At 52.3% G+C, this 21878-nt stretch overlaps 2 protein-coding genes across 3 annotated transcripts; one reads left to right on the forward strand and one right to left on the reverse strand.

Moving 5' to 3' along the window:
* Nucleotides 1-2061: 2061 nt before the first annotated feature.
* On the forward strand, nt 2062-5962 carry Scnn1d (sodium channel epithelial 1 subunit delta). The gene is given in 10 exon segments (XM_087906745.1): nt 2062-2132; nt 3059-3223; nt 3388-3422; nt 3555-3899; nt 4002-4113; nt 4434-4468; nt 4761-4956; nt 5579-5606; nt 5608-5682; nt 5816-5962. Coding segments are annotated over 10 exon segments (1209 nt in total).
* A 1495-nt stretch (nt 5963-7457) lies between these two features.
* Acap3 (ArfGAP with coiled-coil, ankyrin repeat and PH domains 3) lies at nt 7458-21785 on the reverse strand. 2 transcript variants are annotated; one of them, XM_048417385.3, is made up of 24 exons: nt 21628-21785; nt 17881-17938; nt 17251-17370; nt 17000-17053; nt 15853-15911; nt 15174-15357; nt 14808-14852; nt 14627-14722; nt 14450-14524; nt 13768-13779; nt 12959-13071; nt 12813-12864; nt 12535-12635; nt 12351-12462; nt 11891-12099; nt 11733-11802; nt 11529-11623; nt 11251-11453; nt 10911-11018; nt 9805-9903; nt 9498-9718; nt 9219-9328; nt 9030-9140; nt 7458-8936 (listed from the first exon to the last, which is right to left on the reverse strand). In XM_048417385.3, exons 1-24 carry the CDS (start codon nt 21672-21674, stop codon nt 8789-8791), a joined length of 2502 nt encoding a protein of 833 aa, XP_048273342.1. In that variant the 5' UTR covers nt 21675-21785; the 3' UTR covers nt 7458-8788. The 2 variants fall into 2 exon arrangements, with proteins under 2 accessions (XP_048273342.1, XP_048273348.1); XM_048417391.3 differs by lacking the exon at nt 13768-13779.
* Nucleotides 21786-21878: the final 93 nt, after the last annotated feature.

The raw sequence follows: 21878 nt of genomic DNA on the forward strand, positions 1-21878 counted from the left end.
TGCTAGAGGCAAGCAAATGCTCTCATCTAAGAGAGGCTTCCTAACTCAGCTTTAGCTGCAAAACTTTGCAGCTCATTAAGAGATCCTGCCACGAAACACTTAAACAGTGTTGATGAAAAGCTGAATGCATGCTTTTCGGGTTTTCAGCAGTAGCAGGAAAAAAGCTGTGCTGTTTTAAAATGCTGGCTTTCTGGGCCGTCCTGCCAGGGCAAACTCTGACTCTTTCAGGCAGGCAGTCCGACTGAGTGTGGTCTGTGAGCAGAATGCTGCAGCTTGCTGGCAAAGACCTTGAAACGCCATAGAGTTGTGGCAGTGAACACAGCTCTGGCTGGTATCTCAGCCATGAGGCTGGAAAGTTAAGGAATGGGCTGGATCTAACTGTCAAAGCTATGGTTTTAGTCCTACCCATTAAAGACTCGTGTGGTCAAAAAAAGAGAGATATACAGTAAAGATAGATTCAAAGATGAAGAAAACCTCTAAATGGTTTACAGTGTGTTAAAAATATATGCAGGATAAAAGTTAAAGTTCTTAAAGTAAAAAAAGAAAGAGAATAGTTGGGTGTTGTGGTAATCCCAACAGTTGGGAGGCAGAGGTAAATTGACCTCTGTGACTTCAAGGTGTGATAGTACATGCCTTTAATCCCAATGCCTGGGAGGCAGAGACAGACAGATGTCTGAGTTCAAGGTGTGGTAACACACACCTTAATCCCAGCACTGGGGAGGCAGAGACAGTGGGACTCTGTGAGTTCAAGGACAGCCTGGTCTACAGAGTTATTCCAGGACAAAGATATACAGAGAACCTGTCTCAAAAAGAAAAAGTAAAAATAAAAGAAATAGAAGTTAAAATAAAGACGCACAAAGATGGAAAATACACAGAGAATCTTGATACTGTATGTTATTATGCTCTCTTTGAATTGTTTGATTGCTGAGGAAATAGCAACAGCTGCTAAAAGATATTTGCTTATAAATGCTGCTGAATTAATCCAAGATAGATATTTTGAAAATACCTTGGCTTCAAAACTGAAGTCAAAAGGTATGTTACTTTGGAGAAGAGATATTGCTTTGTTTCCACAGAAAATGAGAGGCTCTGGATTTATTCAGAGTTAAGAAAAATCATCTTTGACCAAGGGAGACCACCTGAAAAATCTCCAGTAGGAACAGATGGCCTGGATACAGAGTTCTACATCCAAAACAGATTCAGGATTGCTGCCTGCGGTGATCAAGACTCACAGGATACTCCAGTCAGGACTTGATGATAATTTTCTTTAGTTCCCCATAAGATTATCAGCGCCCCCAACCAGCAGGAAGTTGCCTGAAATACTACGCCCACATTCCCAACAAATGGACTATGGGTATTTTCCTATTTAAAAAAAAAGGGGGGGGAAATGGTGCGGGAGAATTGTCTGTATTCTGTCAATCATGTATTTTAATAAAACGCTGATTGGCCAGGCGGGAAGTATAGGTGGGTCAACCAGACAGGAAGTAGAGGCGGGGCGATGAGAACAGGAATATTCTGGGAAGCAGGAAGCTCCCTCGCCACTCCTGCGCAGACCACCGAAGAGGCAGCATGTAACTTGCCCAGCTGAAAAAGGTACCAAGCCATATGGCTAATATAGATTAAAATAATGGCTTAAGATAAATCATAAGAACTAATAAGTAGCCTGACCTAATGGGCCAATCAGTTTATAATCTTATGGAGTCCTGTGTGTGATTTTTCCTTGGGAGTTGCCGGCTGTGGGGTACCGGGCAGGATAGAAACCCCAACAAGCCAGCCCTCATGTTACACTGTCTGTCTATCTATCTATCTGCCTTCCTTTCTTCCTTTCTCCAGCCCCAGAAATACTGGAAGATATGAGTTGCTCTAGTTCAGACAACTTAACCCAGGCTTCCTCTTGCTGCTGAATGTCCATTCCCACTCCTCCCAAAGAACACTGCTCAGGTGTGGAAAGACACCATAGGGCCTCTGCTGAGTCTGAGAGTCCCTCACCAGCCATCTTAACTCGGGCCCCTTCTGAACCTCAGGCTAAAAGAAATGCCTTAGGTACATTCTGCACTTTAAGAAATGGGCTCAGAGAGGCTGAATAATTTGAGCAAGTCTGCAAAGCTGGTGAGTGACAAGCTGAATTACCAAAAGTAGGATAAGGAGCCCAGGCTCTTCTGCCAGGCAGAGGGACCCTGCTTCTCTGCCTCCCCAGGAATCCCCCATCCATGCTCAGAACAGGTGTGGCTACCACCACCCCTAACTGAGCCCGTTCCTTGTCACCCAGTGGTGACAATTGCCCACTTCCAGTGGCCTGTTATAAAGAGAAGGCTTTCCAGCCAGCCCCAGGCCACCTTCTGTTCTATGACTTGCTGGAGCTGTCATCACTTCAGCTGCCTACCACAGCCTCAGAGAAAGAGTGGAACAAGAGCCTTCCTTCAGTGTTCTAAGGGATGCTTGACATGGGCTTTTCTCTCTGTGCTAGCTCCTGGAGTTGAATGGGCAACCCTTCATGATAATCAGAGCAGGTCATTTTTTACATCTGCTAGACTGAGAGGGAACTAGCATGTTTCTTCTGCTGGGGTATAGTACTGTTAGAGTGAACCTCAAATAACATTCCAGACAATGTGTGGGGTGGCCAGCCCCCACGGTGAGTTGGCATCACTGTGTGTTCAGGGGCAACATACCATGAAGTGAATTATGCATATTGACTACACCATAAAAGCATGAAACCAGGAAAGAAAGAGGCCAGCAAGGTCAATTCTTACACACATACAGCTCACACAGAACAGGGTTCTGGCTTCTTTTCTGCTCTACAGCACTTGTTGACTGAGAGCTTGGCACACACTGGGCGTGCCTCTAAGTGTGTGTGACACATAGGTATATGCATAGATGTGCATGACTTCATATGAATTTCAAGTGCTAGCATTTCAGCCCCTCCCATGCATAGAGCCTCTGAAATCTGTATTCAGGTCTTCCCCGTGGTTCTCAAGATCTGTACTTCTTCATTTTCTCCTGTGCCAATGCCACTGCCCACAGTACTATCTGTCTTGTCTGTTCCTGCCAGAACCTAATTAAGTCAGTATCCTGGGGATATCACTCCTGGGTGCCCTGGGGTGCTCTGCTGGCAGCTTGTACTTCTATTAAAGCAGTATTGGAGCTACCCAATCACCATGGCAGTGCCCATGCACTCTGAGTGCAAACTCTCCCTGTCTGTCACTCTATGTGACATGAACCCACATTGGTGAAGGTCTGGGTATTGTCAGTCTTGGGTATGGGCTCCCTAACATTTATTTCAGCCTGGGATGTCTTCCTGGGTTTGGTCTCAGAAGATACCTCATGGTGTCATTTCTCCTAATCCCTGTACCTAGTCAAGACTTCTGGGATCTCTCAGTGTCACTGCTAAAGGAACAACCAGACACTAGGGCCAAGTAGAATTCCAGGTAAGGAGTGGCTATGAGCCTGTCATGAGGACATGCGACCCTGGAAACGGCCAGGCTGGGGACTTGACCTCAACTCTGAAGTTATGAGAGTTGACGGGTCCAGCTTCTAGAAAATCTCTCTTTTTTTGGAAGGGAAACAGACTTCTGTCTTCATTGAACACACAGGGACACTGAGGTCACTTTATGCTGGATTATCCTGTTCCATGTCATGGGGAACCCTACAACAATCTACCCTGCCTCCAGAACAAATGTCATGCATGCACCAACATCTAAAAGTACGTGATGCATTTGCCTGGGAGAATATCTATGCTCTCTACAAATTCAACTTTAATGAAGGCTGGGACGCCTTCTTTGCTAAAATCCTCAGCCATAAGCTCCACTTCCAGCTGGACCGTGGGATTCATTTGCAGCATCTGAGTCATCTGGACATCCAGTACAAAGTGGACTTCAGACTGGTGAGTTCTGAGACTCAAGGAGGTGAGGGTATTGGTATGCTGCTGTGCTTCAAAAGGTTTTTTTTTAGCAGGGAGAAACAGTGGGCTGTGTCTCACCTAACCCTGCCTACCCTCGGTGTGATAGGTATCAGTGACAACTGCTTCTACTGCGCCTACCCCTCAGGTATACAGGCTGCTCAGGAATGCTATCATTTCTGCTACATGGACATCTCGGTCCTATTCCCTAGTGCCTGGGAGTGACCTGGTGATCACTTTGTCTTGTTCTGTAACTATGACAGTGAAAAGGGCGGGGATGGGTAAGCAGGGCAGAATTGGTGGGCTGCTCCCCTCTATCCCACCAGCAAAATGGCTTTATCCTGGGGTCCATCTGGTTAAAAGGCCAGGAGTTAGCTGCCCAAGGCTGGCTACAGACCAGTCATTGCACAATAGACAGGCCATGGCCCCTCAGGGCACACATACCAGGGTAGAAAGTGACAAGTATCTAAGCCTGGTCTTGGGTTTCTGGCACTTCCCGAAGTCCCACCACCAGATCTATGGTAATTGCTATACCTTTAAGGGTGCTGAGTCGCAGTGCCCCTGCCATCATAAATGGTGAGTGCTAATCCCCAGCAGACATCTGGATGTAAATATAAAGTGAGTTGGGCAGGTGTCCTCAACATCCCTCTCTTGGCTTCCCCAGGGATCAGCCTAGTCCTCGGGGATAAAAGGCAAGATCATCTCCTTCTTGGAAGGATTTCAGACCTTGGAGACTGGAATCAAGGTCATGGTTCACAACTACACACACCCTTCTAGAATGTAGTGGCTTCGGTTTCTGATCAGGGACACAGAATGCCATTGGAATTTGAGAGGTAAGCAGGGTTATTGAGCTTCCTGTCCAACCCAGGCATTGAGGTAAGGCAGGGGTCTCAAGATGCAGTGAGCAGAATCGAAACTCCTTTTCTCCAAGACAAGATGCATTGGCTCAGAAGTCCCTTTGGCCTCTGCACAGACGGTGCTAAGGGCATGGATACTGAACTGCTGTATAACACCCCAAACCCCATGCAGGTGAATGGGTGGCAAAGAGAGTCCCTGAACCATGTGTAGGTAGGGCCCTCAGCTTAAGACCTTGCTGTCTCTTCAGACATGCCTGGTGGCCTGCTTCAGCAGCTTGTGATGGAGATCTGCTCCAGCTAGATCCCAGCTCTGCAGCCACAAATGACACCCAGCCTGGGGTGAGCCTGTCATCTCCTTTGGGATTGCTGGAGGTCTCTAAGGCAGTGACTCCTAATGGGTCCTGTCAACCACCCCTCAGGTCACTGCTCCTACCCAGCCTACCAGGACCTGGAAACCCAACTCACCAGTTTTCTTGTGTTTCCCACTGCCCCAGGCCTTGCAAGCCAGAGAGGATAATGGGGCTGGGAGTCAGGCATCAGTTCCCCAAAGCCCTACAGGATGACCATTGGTCCCATCCCTCCCAGGGTGTCTTTGTACAGCTTCTTTGCAGGAACCTCCAAGTAACCTTCAGCCAAGTCATGTGGGGGTGGACTAGCCAGTGTCCCTGGTGCTGGAGCAGGGAGCCTGTAGCTCTGCAAGTCCCTGTGCTGTGCTCAGAGAGTAAGACTCATGGAGCTTAGGCTAGAGCCAGAGCCGGAGGATGATGCGCACCAGGGGCACATCCTGCCTCGCTTCTGCCAACTCCTTATACCTCTGCCCCTACCCTAGAAGCAGTGTGGCCAAGGTGAACATTCTCTTATCAGGAGCTGAAATACCATATTGTGGATGAAGCAACAGTATACTCTGAGTGGTTAGAGAGACACAGGATGAGGGCTTGGAACAGAGCCTACAGCTAACCACTCTCACCTTCCCTGAGATGGCTGGGTAGAGGCAGTCCCCTCCACATTCCTGTGTATAGGTGGAATACAGGAGGCCCTGCTGGACTTAATGCCCGCCTGCCCACAGGTTCCACAGCCCTTGTGCCATGGGCAGCCCCTGGAGACTGTGGTTAGGTCATCTATCTTGTCTGTTCTGGAGCTGCTACTGGATGTCTCTACCCTTGCCCGGCTGCTACTGGGTTTTCAATGGCTCTGCTGCGGGAAGCTGTCCTAGCTGGGAATTGATACTGCTTCAGGGCAGTCCCACACCATATCAGAGGCCAGCCAGAGACCTCCAGCCCAAGCTTCAGGGGATGATGTCAGGCCCAGATGGAGATAACCCCACAGAGATGTTCTCAGGGTCTCTGGAGGAAGTTTCAGTGTAAGAATTGGGCTAAATTCCAGGACCTTGAGATTTTGTTTTTTCGAGAGAGGGTTTCTCTGTAGCCCTGGCTATCCTGATATTTGCTCCCTCCATATAGACCAAGCTGGCCTCGAACCCTAGATTCACCTGCCTCTGCCTCCCAAGTGCTAGGATTAAAGGAATGTGCCACCACTGCCTGACTGTTTGATTTCTAAGACAGAATTTCTCTGTGTAGACCTGAAACTAGATATGTAGACCAGACTGGCCTCAAACTCCAAGGTTCTCCTACCTCTGCCTCCCAAGTTCTGGGATTAAAGGCACGCACCACCATCCCTGGCACTATCTTGAGATCTTGACAACTGAAGTAACCCCAGCAGAGCTATCTGATCCCTCAGGCTAATGTTAGGAGCTGTAGTAGCAGTGAGCTCCCTAGCTGCCCAGAGTGTACCAGACTAGCCATTTGAGGACCCAGAAAGCAGTACCATCTGATCATCCAGAAACCAAGTATATCCAACACACCAGGGACTCTCTACCCACCTATCCCGCCAGGCAGTGGCCTCTTGGGTTGAAGGGGATTCCAAGACATCAGTCCCCAAAGCACTACAGGATGACTGTATGGCTGGGTAATATCCCCTCTCTAGACTCCTGGACTCTGGATATGGGCATGTGTGTAGAGGTACTTCTCTGCACAGTGGAGTCTATTTGGTTATCACATTTGTGCATGTTTCTGACACATGTCTATATACATACATATATACACGCATACATACACATATGTATACACATAAACACATATGTGTATATGAATGTGTGTATATATGTATGTATATATGCATATCAGACAGAGCCTACACTGGTTTTAAGGTAGCCTCTAAGTAAGCAGGAATAAAGGTAAATCCAAGCCAGGACACCCACTGACCTTGGGTTGCTTGTTCTACAGTAACATCAGCCATTCCCTCTACTGTCTTATGCATAGACGTGTCTCCCCAGTCACCTACAACAGGATGAGCTTCAAACCTCAGAATGTAACTCAATGCCATCTTGAAACAGAGCACAGCAAACACACTGCAGTGAGGGACACTGGGGGCAGATCGGGGACACCAGCCCCAGCTATTCTCACTGTGGTCATTCTTATTCCTGCCAAGGGATACGGTCTAACTCAGAGAAGGACAGAGAGGAAAGGCCAGGGAACAGAGGCTAAGGATGTCAAGTGTCAGTTTTTCTCAAAGCACCAGGCCTCTGGTGGCTGGATTATATCCTCTTGGGAAGGAACAGCATTGGGACTCCGCTTCAGGCTGCTCCCAGACAAACCTTCAGCTGAGAAAGAGCCAAGCAAGGCTTGATACAGCAACGAGCAGGCAGTGGATGCAAGCGGCAGAGGTTTATTAAGTGAGAGTGATCAGAGCAGGAAGGAAGTGGGATCCTGCCAGCCCGGAGGTGGCAGGGTAGGTGGTGGGCAGAGCTCAAGCAGGAGAAAGAAGCTGATTCTGCTCTTTAGGGCCGCAGCCATCAAGCAAGGGAGTCAGAGGCCCTGATCCAGTGCCTACCTTACTGCCCATGGATGCTCCCAGGGCAGTATTTGCATAGTGACCTAGCCAAGGGCTCCATAGTATGCAGAGGGGCCCAGCCTCTATCCTGGAACTCCTCCAGAAAAAAGGAAATAGAAGGCATTGGTGGGCCCCCCAAAGAAGGGACCACTGGACCTATCAGAGGCCCAGCCCAAGGAGTGAAGCTTGGGGGCGGGGCAGGGGAGATCTATGTGGGCCTCTCCAGCAGCAGGAAGAGCTGGGATCAGGATGGTCCTTGAGAGTCCACAGAAAAAGAGACGCAGACAAAGTCAGAATGAGGTCGCTGTAGAAAATCCTCTCAGTCAGTAACAAAGGACATTGGGCACACGGTGGAAAGTGCCGGTTGCTTTAGTTAGGCATGGGCTCTGGCCCAGGTAAACCAGACAGTGCCTCTGGAGAAGGCAGGGATGGAGTTAGGCCCTCAGGCACCAGGACCCAAGTGGCCAGCCACGTGGCCTTGGGACGCCTGCGTCCAGCCTGGGTAGAAGGCCTGGGCCAAAGTTCCACCTTCCAGCACCGTCAAAGCCCAACCTGGATGCTGGGGTCACTGAGCGAGGTACTCAGGTTGATTCCCTGGGTGGGCTGCCGCTCCTGCCAGGGAAGGTGCTGGTGGCCAGCCACCAGCCCCAGGCTGGAGGGAGGGCTCTGGGGGTATGTAGGAAGGACCTAGCTAGCAGGTCAGTGTTCTGGGGCAGTAAACATAGGGGCACAAGGTGAAATAGGCCCTGAGGGCAGAGGGGTATAAGGTGACATGGACCTCGAGAGTGGTTTGTCCCATGGACAGCCCAGACCCCTGAAGAAAGGACCACCTGAAGACAGAGGTTCCCCAGGTGAGATGAGGGGCAACCGATGATGCAGCACCCCATCCCCCAAATGTGGGGCTTCAAAAAATTCAGTGCTTGGGTCCCTGTCCTCTGGCTGAGTATTAAAGTAGCCAGAAGAAGGGACGAGCAGGAAAGTGGGGACTCCAGAAATGCCAAGGTACTGGGCTGTAGGGATGGGCCCACAGTTGTCACAGGCAGGGCTGTGGCTAGATGAGGGGCTAGGGTCTTCAGGGACATGCAGGATTTCTGGGCCGGGTAGGCTGGGGTCAAGGTAGGGGTCCCTCAGCTGCCCGGCCTGCCAGGCCCTAGCTTTCCTCCAAGTGGAGGCCAATGAACTCCTGGATGCACCTGCGGTACTGCAGCTCTGTAGGACTGCTTCCTGGCAGGGGGCCTGGCTGGCCAGGGGACGCCTCAGCTTCTCTCATCTCCTCAGCCATGCGGGCCAGGCGGAGTCTGGAGGTGGGGAACAGTGTGAGGTGACTCTGTCCCCACATAGTCTGTGTCCCTTTGACAGCAACTACATCCCCAGGGCCCTGCCCAACTCACAATGTGACAATGTCAGCATTCGCTGCTTGAATTGCAATGGTCAGCGGATCCTGCTGCTCCTGGTCCAGGGCATGCTGGTCAGCCCCCCGCTTCAGGAATAGACAGACCTGGCTGAGGGTAGAGGAGCTTATTGAGAAGGCCCCAAGGCGAGGGGATACCGGTAGCACGAGAGAGACCCATGGAACTCACCCAGTGCGGCCCAAGAGTGTAGCATGGTGCAAGGGTGCCCGGCCAAGGCTGTCTCTTTGGTTCACATCAGCTCCATTTTGCAGAAGGAACTCACACACAATCAAGGAACCCTAGGGATCCAGGGAAATCACACTGAACCAGGAAAGAACACTGACAGGGACTATGTACCCTGACCTCCTGCCATGAGCACCCCCAATATAGGATCAAGCCTGTCTCTAGAACAACAGAATGCACATGTAGGCATGTAATCTCGTGTGTAGATGCCCCATCTGTGCTCACCCCTAACACAGCCTGTACCAGTGGCGTCTTGCCCTCATCTGCTGCATCAGCCCAGTTGACTTCAGCTCCGTGGGCCAGTGCTGCAGCCAGTGCAGGGAGATCACGAGTTCGTGCTGCTTGGTGTGCCAGTAGCCCAGGGTGCAGTTCACGCACATCTGCCAGGCTCCAGGCCTCTGAGTCTCCATCTGCCTCACTGTTGGACTCCTCGGACTCAGCACCCTCTGTGGGAGGGTGCAGAATAGGGAGCTGAGACCCTCAAAGGTGCTGAGGTGACGGGCTACATGGAGGCAGGGAGGCACACACCTACCTTCCTCGGTGACACTGTCTACCACAGAACCTGTGCTGAAGGCCAGGACATCTGAACTGCCATCAGAGCTGCCTCCGAGACCACTGTCACTGCTTAGACCTGCAGGACCACAGGAAGGGAATCTGTTGCACTGGGGGTCCCAGAACACCAGAGGAAAGCTGGAGCCCGACCCACCCTTCAGTGGATTCTCCCCTTCAGGAGCAGGACTAGCCCTTACTAGGGAGCACCAGAGGATAGTGCCCAGGCTGAAAGGAAAGGACAGAAAACCAAACAATAGCTCGGAGGGACAGGGGGAGCCCTCTATGCCCAGTACAACCCAGAGTGCCCCCTCCCAGCCCTCTAGGCTTTAAAGTCTAGAAGTCACAGACCAAGCAGCAAAGGAAGGAGCCGCAGAGCCTGGCTTACGGCCAATACTACAGCGCCATCTGCTGTCATCATTCAATCTCATTCCTGCAGGGACACAATTGTTCCCTACCTACATAGGCATCTGTGTGCATACACCCCACACTTCACACTATTTTTCCTGAGTCTTACAAATGTACTCAGGCTGACCTTGAACTCACTATGTAGCATAGGATGGCCTTGAATGCATTACAATCCTCCTGCCTCTGCCTGTGCATGCTGGGGTTATAGGTTTAGGCCATCATTTCTGGTTTCCACATGGTACTCTTGACAGTTGTGTTCTCAGGCCTAGGTTGGTGGTCAAGATAACTCCAGCCCAGTGGTTCTCAACCTTCCTAATGCTGCAACCCTTTAATACAATTCCTCATACTATAGGGATCCCAACCATAAAATTATCTTGTTGCTATTTCATAATTGTAATTTTGCTACTGTTATGCATTGTAATGTAAATATCTTATAAGAAGGATATCTGATATGCAAACCCAAAAGGGGTCAAGACCCACAGGTTGAGAACTGCCCTCTAGACCCTTGGGATATTTTTCCAGTCTTAACCCTTCTGTGGCATCACCACCCTGTCCCAGTATCTTCTTCAGGTTCTTAAGCAGGTGTCATCCACGTTGTCCACACTCCAGAGGAGCCTCAACTGGGGTGTGGCTCTTGAGGGACACAGGGAGCATGGGAAAGGAATCTGTCCCAGCACTCACTGCGTGGACCAGCCCCAGCAGCCCCTGCATCAAAGTAGGAGAAGAGGGAGTCCAGCTCATCTGGGCAGAAGAGGGAGTCTCGGCGGAACTTGCGCTCCACAGTGCCAGCTGCGGGAAATAAGGCACATGTTCAGATGGAGAAACTGAGACTTGGGATGGGAAGGCCTCTGGTTATTTAGAGTCAGTTGGAGCTCCGAGGTGCTCCTATAAAGCCCTGCCTCCAGCCTACCCAACCCCACTGTAACAGAGGGTTGGTGGCTCCTCCCAGGGCTGCACTGAGCCTGTTCCCAAACCTGCCCAAGTACATGAGCTCAGGTGCAGCTGCTGGCAGCCCTCCCACCTGAGGACAAAGCAGCGATGGAGGGCAGGACAGGCTCAAGCCGGACCTTGCGGCGGGCAGTAGGGGCGTGGGGGGAGCTTTGTGGGCGCTGGCACTTCTGTGCCCTCCAGCGTCTTGGGGCTTCTCGGGTTGGTGCAGAGGTCAGCTTCCTCAGAAACTTCTTTTCAACGTATTTGTCCTTAATCCATGCCTCTTTGTCCTGTCTGGACCAGAGGTGAACATGAGACAGCATCCATAGGCTGGGGCTCCCATGGCCGAGCTGGCTGTTTGCACCTTACCTGGAACTACTGGCTGTGGGTTTTCTAATGCCAGGGCCCTCACACTGGGCCTCATAGATCTGGTTCATGGTACTATTTCCAAGCTCGCACATCAGCTGTGGGGTGCAGTGGATGTGGATGTCAGTCCAAGTTCAAAGACCTAGACCCCAGCCCTGCCTCTCTGGGGCTCCAGTGGGCTTTGTCTTCAGGAACCCTTTCATATACCTTTAGCAGCTCTGGCTCCCAGGAATCCAGTGTCAGGGACCGTACCTTAGAGCAGTGAACACCCAAGCTCCTGAAAGAAAGGGGATAGAGATGGACAGAGGTATGACTCTATCCAGAACCTCAGCCAGCCCTGTCTAGCCAGAGTCGAGAAGGACTACCTGTGAATGCCTGAGCACTCAATACAGAGCAGCACACCCAGGTTGATGCTGGCCCAGCGAGGATCTGGCTGGCCACAGTCGCCACACTGGCTGTTGCCAGCCACACTCTGAACACGCTGCAGCACGCTCTCGCCCTTGACTCCACGTTCCCGAGAGTCCGTGGTGGAATCAATGCTACTTGTTGACGGTGATGCTGTGCGGTCCAGCCTCTGGTGAATGGGGGGAGGAGCCACTCAGCCCTTCAGGAGCTTGTCTCAACTCCCCAGAAGAACCCCAGTTAAGAGGGGTCAGCATAGACTGAGGCTCCTCAAACACAATTCTGCATGCATGTACACGTGCAAACACTGCACATGCACACATGCACATATGCACTCACTAGCTGCACAAGCGTGAACGTAGCCTACAGGATTGTTCTAGGGACACACAGATAGGCACATGTGGAAGGAGAGAAGCAATGTACCTCACTATAGCAGCTGTCTGGACTTTCCCGGTAGGCAGAGGCAATGCTGGCCTGCACAGCTTGAACCCAAGCCTGTCTCAGCTTCTCAGAGTCAGCCTGTAGCATACAGCTCCTACAGGGAGGAGCTGGTCAGCCTGGGTAAGCAGGACTTTCCCCGGCCCTTCCCGTGACTGGGCCTCCTCACTTGGTAGGTGACACAACTTCAAAGCAGAACCTCCGTTCAATGTCCTCACACGGCTTCACAGAGCACAGACGCAGGTCGTCTACCACCACAGTCAGTACATCCTGTCGGCGGTACAAGCTTAGTTACCACAGTGTGTTTCTAACTCCCTGCTCCCTTGACCTTCTGCACTTTGGTGCCTGTCTGTGTCCTCAGCCCTGTGCCAACATCCACTAAGGAACCCGACCCATAGTCTAGATGGGAAGGAGTCTGGCCAAGGGTGGCCCTGACCCCCAGCACACCTTAAGTTTCTTCTGGTAGACCAGCTGGCTGTTCTGAATGGAGAACCATCGTCTAGGTGAGGAAAAATGGGAGACAAGCGGTTAGGCAGAGCTAGCTCCATGGCTACTCCACCTTCAGTCCTGCCTAAGGGGAGGGGGGTCCTTACCGGTTCCATGTCTTGAAGGCATTGCTGGCTCTCTTAAAGAGGTAGCCCTCCATTACCACGCCACTTGGTGCATCCACATCAAACTCCACTTTTGGCTCATCGTAGGAAAAGTCCTAAGGATAGAGCTGGCCCTCGGGCAGTGCCCATCCTTGAAGGATCCCATCCCCTCTCAGTCTTCCCCCAAACAAAAACTAAAGTGAGGCACATGCTCGGGGAACCTCGGCCCGCCACAATTTCCTGACCAAGCAAGGCCCTTTGTCTAAAGACCCTATGGGAAGATCCCTTGTGTTCACAGCTGGTCCCGAGTACTCCAGCCCCCACAACTAGGCTTGCAGAAACAAGCAGGCTATGATCAGGAAGGAAACAGCACTCCTTGTCTGCCCCCCACCCCATCCTGAGTGTTTCATGCACTTCGCCAGCTGGGTCTTCTCCAGCTGCCTGACAGAGCTCCATTCAGAAGCCAGAGAGCCTTGGGTGTCCTGTGTGTCCTGCTGTCTGACAGGCCAGGCCAGTAGAGAGCCTTGGGTGTCCTGTGTGTCCTGTCGTCTGACAGGTCAGGCCAGTAGAGGGAAGAAGGCCTTACCACCTGCTCCCAGCCTGAGCAGGGGAAGGAAGGTACAAACTGCCACCACTCCTGTAGGGGGATTGGCCACATTCATCTTGCTGGTGCTATCAACTAGCTGGCCTACAGGCTCCTTCCAAAGGGCAGCAGGAGCACTGAGATGGGGAGGTGTATTCAGTGTTAAAAGACCCAGAAAGAGAGCATCTGAACAGCTCCATGAGTCTACCCCAGAGTGCAACTCTCTTACCTGCAGCAGTGTCTGAGGCCCAAGCAGGAGGGAGGGGAAAAGAGAAAGGGAGAGCCAGTGAATGACGCTGCTCCCCAACACTGCTAGGTTCTTTTATCCCACCTGCAGCCAATCTCTGCCTGAGGTGGGAGGGTATGGTGGATGGGACCACTGTCCAGCAGTTGAGCAAAGGCTCCAGAAGAAACCCATGATTAGTTATAGGGGCACCCACAGCCTCTAAGGCAGTGGTTCTCAATCTATGGGTCATTACCCCTTTGGAGGCTGTATATCCGATATCCTGCATATCAGATATTTACATTACAATTTACAATAGTAGCAAAATTATAGTTATGAAGTAGCAACAAAATAACTTTATGGTTGAGAGTCAACCATAAACATGAGGAATTGTATTCAAGAGTCACAGTATTAGGAAGGTTGAGAACCACTGTTCTAAGGAGTGAAGTTCCAAGTCCCAGCTCTGGCCCTTCCATATATATATTAGGCTCACTGTATCAGACAATCAGCCTGCAGCATACAGCTTTGTAGGGAGGTGCCGGTCAGTCTGGGTGAGCTGAGCTTTCCCGAGCTTAAAGATGGCACCCCTCCCTCTGCTGCAGACTAAGATGGCAATTGTTACAAGGCCTACTGGGTCCCTTGACTGACATCCCCGCCTGTTCAAGGAGACGGGGTTGCAGGGCCTCACCCGTTGCTGAATGGCAGCATGCTTGCGTTCCATCTCACGCTTCTCCACGGCGGAGTCGATCACAAGCTGGTCCAGCTGTGGGGAGGGCATCACAGGAAGGCAGTAGACCCCTTCCCAAGACCTGAACCAGGAGCCCCCACTGAAAGCTCAGACCCTCAGTCACTCCTGTAGGCTCACCTCGGCTGCCAGCTTCTTCATGTAGGGGTCCAGCTGGTGGAGAAGACTGTATCCCTGCTGGAAGAAACTGTACTGGGCATGCATAAAAGACAGCATCTGTGGGTGAGAGCAGAGCCCAAGTGAGGCCCAGATCCCATCATTCAAACCATGCCCATGGCTACCTCCCCACACAAGCACTCACAGAATCTAAGATCTCAAACTTCTTCTTGGCCTGGAGAACGTTGATCTGCCAGAGGAAGAGCAAACAGACGAGGTGTCAGAGTCCAGAAGCCCATGGTCTATCTAGTAGTTTTTAAAACCCCCAGGTAGTTTTTAGGTCTCTGTATGTTATTAGCTCCATCCTCCCCTGGGTCCAGTCTTTCCCCTTGTCTGAATATGAGGTCGCATCTGGATGAAACCAAGAATTATCATCCTTTCTCCTAACCCTAGAGGCTTCCTGTGTAAGATCAAGGCATCCACCCCCAACTGTTTACCCTGCCTCCAGGCCTTTGCAGGCTATCATCCCTACCTATTGGAGAAGATACATCTCCGTTGCCCCACAGCTCACCTGGAGCACGTAGTCCAGTGCCAAGTGGCGGAAGCACTTCCGGGTGAGAGTGAGGGCACCTGTGGCCTCCTCTACTTCATGGGGCCGGTGCCTTGGGGCTTGGGCATTCCTCACCAAGGACAATTCCATGTCCTCCCGCACTTTGTCAAACTGCTTCTTTGTCTCTTTGAACTTGCGCACATCCCTAAGTGCCAGCCAGTGTGGGTGCCAAGAGCCAGAGGTCAGAACAAGAGTGAGTGCACAGTAGGTTTCAGACATCCTGGGATCCCCCACTGGCTCCTGAGAAGGGTCTTTTTTTCTTAACTCCCTATCCTGAATTCTATCTTACTTCTTCCTCCCTCTTCTCTGTCCTAGGACCTCCCAAACCTTCACAAGTTTACTCTACATCTGGACACAGCCTAGGCCCCAGCCTTATCCCCACCTCCAGACCCATGTGGCAAATGTCAGCCTAGGGTACGAGGATAAACTGCTTCCTCCACCCTGCCCCATCTGCCCCATCTCCTAGCCTTTGCCCCTATAGGTTGAACCTCCTGTAAGAGGGCAAAGCCCTCTCACAGCCTGAAGCCTTGGCCAAGGACCTGCTGCCCTTCTTATCCGGAAGATGGAATATGGAATTCCACTTCCACCATGGCGCTTGGCTATAGGGCTAGGGGCTTGGCTGGCGGCTCTGGTCACTCACTCTTTGACAAAGTTGTGGAGCTGCTGCCGCACCGACCTCTGGGCCTGGTCAAACAGGATCTGAGATAGAGGCAGGGTGGGGGATATTAGGGTCACTGTTAACTGACAGGACAAAGACAAAGTCCAATCCCCTACCAGGTGAGAACTGGGATCCCTGCCCATCTCTTTCTGGGCCCCAGCGCCCTCTACAAAGGACACTAGCTACAGAGCTTGTCATGTACCAAGGGGGCCTCTTGGGAGCCAGGGGTAACAGCTGTAGCCACCTGCTCATCTTCCCACCTGGCTCTTCGCCAGTCTGGAGGTCAATATGATGGCAGGCAGGCCTCTAAACTCCACCCTCACCATCTGCATAGGCTACTTCAGGCCCATTGCTATCAGCAAGAAGGACTCAGTCAGAGCAGAGAGTTCCGGTAGGTCCTGGCCTGGGGAAGGTGGTAGCTGACTGCTGGGAACTGGTTTCATTTCACCCTCCATACAGACCCCTGACCGACAGTGACACAGGGAGGAGGGATGAGCCAAGCCAGGGGTAGATAGACAGACTGGCAGATGCCAGGATGAGCCATCCCAAGCTGGTTTATGTCTGAGCTTCCCCTGGTCTGGCCAAGTAGGAACCCCTTGTTTAGTCTGGGACTCTGACTCCCAGGACCTGGTTTACCCCCACTCCACTGAGACTTGGCCTGTTCTATGTATCTATTCACAACAGTACTGGGGCTTTATGAGTCTACCAAGCCCTGCCTGGAAGGCAGTGAGGCTATCACCCAGAAATAAGTTGGCCCAGGGCCGGGGGTAACCTCTGCCCAACTTTGGAGAGAGAAGAAACTTCCAAGGTTTCCTCACCTCAAGACACTGCTGCCCTCAGGTATGAGCTGTGTGCTGCCTCCTCTGCCCCAGGATTTAGTCTAGTCACAGCCAAAGACAGGGCAGATCCCCCTGGAAATATCTCTCGCATTGCAGTGACTCATAGACTTGGAGTGGCTACCATTTCCTTAGATTAAAGGAGCGGAATGTAGCCTTTCTCATTCATGGCCACCAGTTCAACTCCCTAAGAGCCAGTCAGCTTTGCTCTGGCCTAGGCAGGGTCTTCAGGAGAAGAAGTGAGGTGTGAACTCAGATGGAAGCAGAGACCCCACCTGCCCCTTGGAGCTCACCGTGTGATAGTTGACCATCTCCTGCAGGCTGTCTCCAAACCTCTGCAGGCATTCCTGAAGAAAAGCATGGGGAAGACCACACTTAGGTGAGCAGTGGGGCCGAGGAGATACTAGGCCGTATATGTAGCCTCTCCTTCAAGTCCATAAAGACTCCTCCCTGCCCATGGGTTAGGGTTAGGTGTACCGGAGCAGAGTGCAGACACCCTTTGGGGGGCTTCCTCCCTTCTCCCAGCCCCACGTTGGCCCCTCACCGAAATGACGGTGTCACCCTGGCACTGCAAGGACAGGTCTCGGACGCCGCTCACGAAGAGCCTGTTGGTGGTAACATAAGCCTTGCCAGCTTCGATCATGCCGCTGCACAGTTTGACCAGCTGCAAGTGGGACAGAGTGGGAAGGATAAGGGCCTGACAGCTTCTCTAAGCTGGTCGCTCAGATCAGCCACAAGGCCAGGCCGTTCAGGATACACTTCCAGTCACGGGCAGCCAAAATTCAGTTCCGGCCCATTAGCATCCAGACATAGCTGCCCTGCTTCAGTTTAGGACTAGGGACAGACTATAGTATCTATCTGGAAGGAGAGGTGAGTGCCAGCTGAGCCTCAGCTCTGGACGGAAGCAGAGCGTACAGAACTGGAGTACGAGTATGGCTCACACGGGGTCAGAGGGCCAGACAGCACATAGCCCCTGCCTCCCCGGCTGTGACGCTTGCTCCTTTCCCCTTTCCCTGTCCTATCCTTGGTCCCTACCCCAGTCACACTAGGTATAGCAAGGACAACAGCTGTATCCCAACCAATAGGCATCTCCGACATAGGCAGATATATAGATTGGGCTTGGAGTGGGCCAACAATGCTGGGCCCTTTATGGATCACCAGGTCTGTCTCTTACCTTGTCCAGCTTAGTTTCGATCTCAACCACATCAGTTTCTACCTCATCAATGGTTGCCCTACAACAAGAATTGGGCAGTTAGGTCAACTGGAGTTTCATCTCCTGTGGCGTCTGCCCAGGGGTTTTGCTGCCGGAAGGGGGCTCCAGGAAACTGAGACTGAGGGGCAAGCACCCTGCCTGATGGACAGAACTAGGACCCAGGTCCAATACTCTGGAGCTACCCAGAGTCTACCAGAAGCCACCTAGCCATATCATATGGGCTATCATGCCTCTCTCTCTCTCTCTCTCTCTCTCTCTCTCTCTCTCTCTCTCTCTCTCACACACACACACACACACACACACACACACACCATAGTGTAGCTATGTCCTATGAACACAAGTTTAAGCAAGCATAGCTATGATGTTGGTGCCCATGACAGTTCTCTCTGGGGCTCAGAGTTGAACTTGGATACCACTTGGATAGCCAGCCCCTCCTCAACTGGAAAGAGTCTGTCCCCTCACTTCTTCGGCCCAACTCCAGGCCACTTTGGCCTGCAGCTAAATGACACTAGGGAAGGCTGGTTCTGAACCAGCTAAGGGACAATGCCTCAAACCAGCGAGGGACAGGCCTTCCATCTCCCTCAACCTCAAGACTCTAGCTTAGTTCAGCCCGAAGGAAAGGTGGGTCAGGTCTCTTTAGAGCCCATTCCCACCAATCCAGCCTGATATAGATGCCCTGGGGAGGGAGGAGTTAATGGTGACATCACCAGGAGAAGCCAGGGAGAATCCCGGAAGCCAAAGACAGATGGACCAGGCACGTGACACCCCCCCCCCAAACTCCAACTTGGGAACAGGAAATAAGGAAATAAGGGCAGGCTCCCAGCAGTCCCCACCTCAAACAATCAGCTCAGCTGGTGAGCTACGCCCTTCTGGCCTGTGTGAACATAATAAGCCGAGGGTTTAGACAGACCACTGACTTGGGGTGGGGTATCAGAGGGGAAGCCATATAGTTTAGCAGCTCCTTACCCCTTTCTGCCCTACACTCTAGAAGGGTAAGGAGAAAGATCTGTTCTAGGGTTTCTCCTGAGTAAAGGGCTTGAGAAACACACAGGACATAATTCAGTGTGGCCTCAATTAGGACCTTCAAAGGGTCTGGCCATCAGCCTCATCCCTTCCTGGGGGACAAGGCACCATGAATCCTAAAGCAGAGAAGAGGCAAGAACAGAGCTACAGCAGCTGATTAAATCGTTGGCAGCATGCTTCTAAAGGATACCCCACGGCCTGCCCTGCTTAGGGAAAATGTCTTTTAGCTATGAGCCTAACACAGGCCACTACAGGAGGCTCTGGTCCAGAACGCTGGCCACTGTGGTGGTCAGAAGTTCTCAGAACACAGATGTATCTATCTGCCTAGGAGAGCACAATTCAGGGCATCCCCAAGCAGGCCCGACAGCCCAGACAGCTGCATGGAGAAATGCAGCTGGCCAGGGAGCCAGGAACTGGGAGGAGCTGCACCAGGAGCGGACATATGTACTCCCAGGGACGTGGGAACATGGTGGGCATTTAGCAGAGGCTCAGGGAGCCAGCACTCTGTCCTAGGAGTCTCTCAGCACTTCTTTCCTCAGCCAAGGACCTGAGGCATCCTCCTCCTGCCCTGTGCCTGTCTTGCCAGCCAGGGACTTCCTCAGCAGCTTGGAGGGTGGGGAGGAGCCCCCTCACCAAAGCCATGACTCAGCGCTTGAAGCCCCACCCAGGGCAGGGCTTGCAACCAAGGCTGGGCGGCTTCTCTTCCGGGGCTCCCCTGCACCCCCACCCACAGCTTCAGGGACTATGAGACATTCCTAAGGCTGCTGTCATAAGCCCTTATCCTAGACTAAGAGCCCCAAAACAAAATTCCCATCATTTCCAGGTTAGGGTCTAGGCTTCACCTCACTTCCAAATCCTTCTGCCAGGCCCACCCTCCCCTACCTAAAGGTTCTTGGCCAGAAAGATCAAGTTATAACCTCAGTAACACCTTAGAGTAGACAAGGTACTCTTCAAACCCATCAAATCACAGCCCACCCAAAACCACAGAGCCAAGTTTCCATGGCACCAGAACCAAAGTCCAGAAAGTCATCTCCCACAACACCCCCTACACATGCACCAAAAGAAGCGATGTTAAGCCTAGCCAGCTGCCACACCTACTACAGCCCACAAGTCCAACTGGCTGGCTATAGCAAAGAAAGCCCAGAAAGAAGTGAATGGATTTCTGCTAAGGCCCAAACCCCTCCACAAGGCAGAGTGGAGCCAGAGCTTCTCAGAAAGGGGTCAGGGGACTTCAGCTGAAGCCAAGTGCCTAACACTGAGGCCTTGGCCATACTTCCTATCTAGTCTGGATATAGAATTGTGGGGTATCTGAGTCACTCAATCATTCAGAAATAGAAAATAGGAACACACAGATGAAGATTGCCTCAAGTTCCCTGCCTACAGTCAGTGGACACTCTTCTTGGCTAACTAATGCGCCAAAGCTCCTGAGGTGTTTCTTGTTGACTCTTTTGCACGGTGGTTTTGAAAAGAGCTGAACTGGGGTAGGCCCCCAGAGACCCAACATGCATGTACAAATGTGGTCAAGCACATATGTGCAAAGGCACAGATACATATTTATACATAAATATGCATGCATGCACGCATGTAGTAGCACTGAGCACACAGACGTGTGTGTTCCATGGACACGGTGAACACAAGTGCATGGGCACCTGCACCCATGTTAAAACACACACCTGCATACAATAACACGTGTCTAGTAGCATGGCAAACATGGTTCATGAATCCACAGAGAAGTGGCACATGCACATACATGTGTGCACCCTCACCAGGCTATGTGCATGCATCAAGCGCACCAACCCTGTGTTGCAGCTCACCTACACATTCAAGTGCATGGTCTGGCACCTCCTCAAAGGAGGGGCAGAGTGGCAGAACATGTTCCCCTGTGTATATGCACACACAGAGGTAGAGGACCTCATGAAGTTATGCAATTTCAAACGACACACAGGAGGTACTCCATTACTGTTGTCAAATGTCACCCAATGAAACAGATGTATATTTGTGTGGCCATGTGGTTCACACAGACGTGCACGACTGTATGTCCAGGAACAGCAAAAAAACAAACTCATAAGTGAACAAGGTCCATACCCTCCCACCTAAACCTGACTTCCTCGTCCCCACAACCCCCATCTCTCCAGGAGCCCGGGTCACTCATACCACCCTTCACTTTCACCAAGGTGTCCATCTCAGGCTCTGATTGCTCCAGCTGGCTGCACCCATACACTGCTCTGGACATATGGGCCAAGACAGAAACCAGGGACAGGCGAAGCAGGGCGCTAGACAATTCTAGCCAGACCTGGACTACAGGGCCCACGGGGAGCTCAGTACTAGTGACATACGAAAGCACAGACACAAAGGAGAGTGGACAGTTCTAGAGGTGGCACTGAACGCAAATGCCCGGTAGTACACGGCTGCCCAAGGCAGTCCGAGCACTCACACCACCCCCCCTCCGCGCGAGGTGATCAGTACAGACAGGGGCGTCTTTTGTTCCGGTCCCCCGAGGCCGGAGGCGGAGCTGCGCGGCTTGGGGACCAGCGACTCCGGCTCCGGCCGGTTTATCCAGGCCAGGTCTTCTGCTCCGTCCAGGTGGACTCGGAGCGGTCATGATGCTGGGTATCCCTTCCCCGCCCCCGGCACAAAGGCGGCTCCCCATCCCTGATGGTGCCCTATCCTAGGCCCACAGCACACCTAAAGCGCGGCGAGTCCTTGATGCATTCCTCGAACTCTACCGTCATGGCTGCGGCGAGCGGCACTCACTGAACCGAGGACCACGACGCGTCGAGCGGCATCCCCGGCCGGTGGACGGTCCGTCGCGCCCGCGCAGCGCTCCGCGCTCGCCCTCCCGCCCGCCCGCCTCGGAATGAGGCCGGCGCGCCGCTGCCCCGCCCCGCCTGTCACCGCCGGGGAGCGTCGCCAAAGTCCGCCGCAGCCTGCACCAC

The sequence above is a fragment of the Myodes glareolus genome, chromosome 6 (genome assembly GCF_982192425.1).
Source record: "Myodes glareolus chromosome 6, mMyoGla1.1, whole genome shotgun sequence".
Lineage (NCBI taxonomy): Eukaryota > Metazoa > Chordata > Mammalia > Rodentia > Cricetidae > Myodes > Myodes glareolus.

Bases quoted from the DNA above. Each gene is read 5' to 3' on its own strand.
- Acap3 (XM_048417385.3), bottom strand. From the start codon at position 21,674: ATGACGGTAGAGTTCGAGGAATGCATCAAGGACTCGCCGCGCTTTAG. The intron at 15,358-15,852 runs GTGAGTGACCAG...GCTGGCACTTAG, and splicing joins CTCCACAACTTTGTCAAAGA to GGATGTGCGCAAGTTCAAAG. The intron at 9,329-9,497 runs GTGAGCACAGAT...CTGGATCCCTAG, and splicing joins TGGTACAGGCTGTGTTAGGG to GGTTCCTTGATTGTGTGTGA.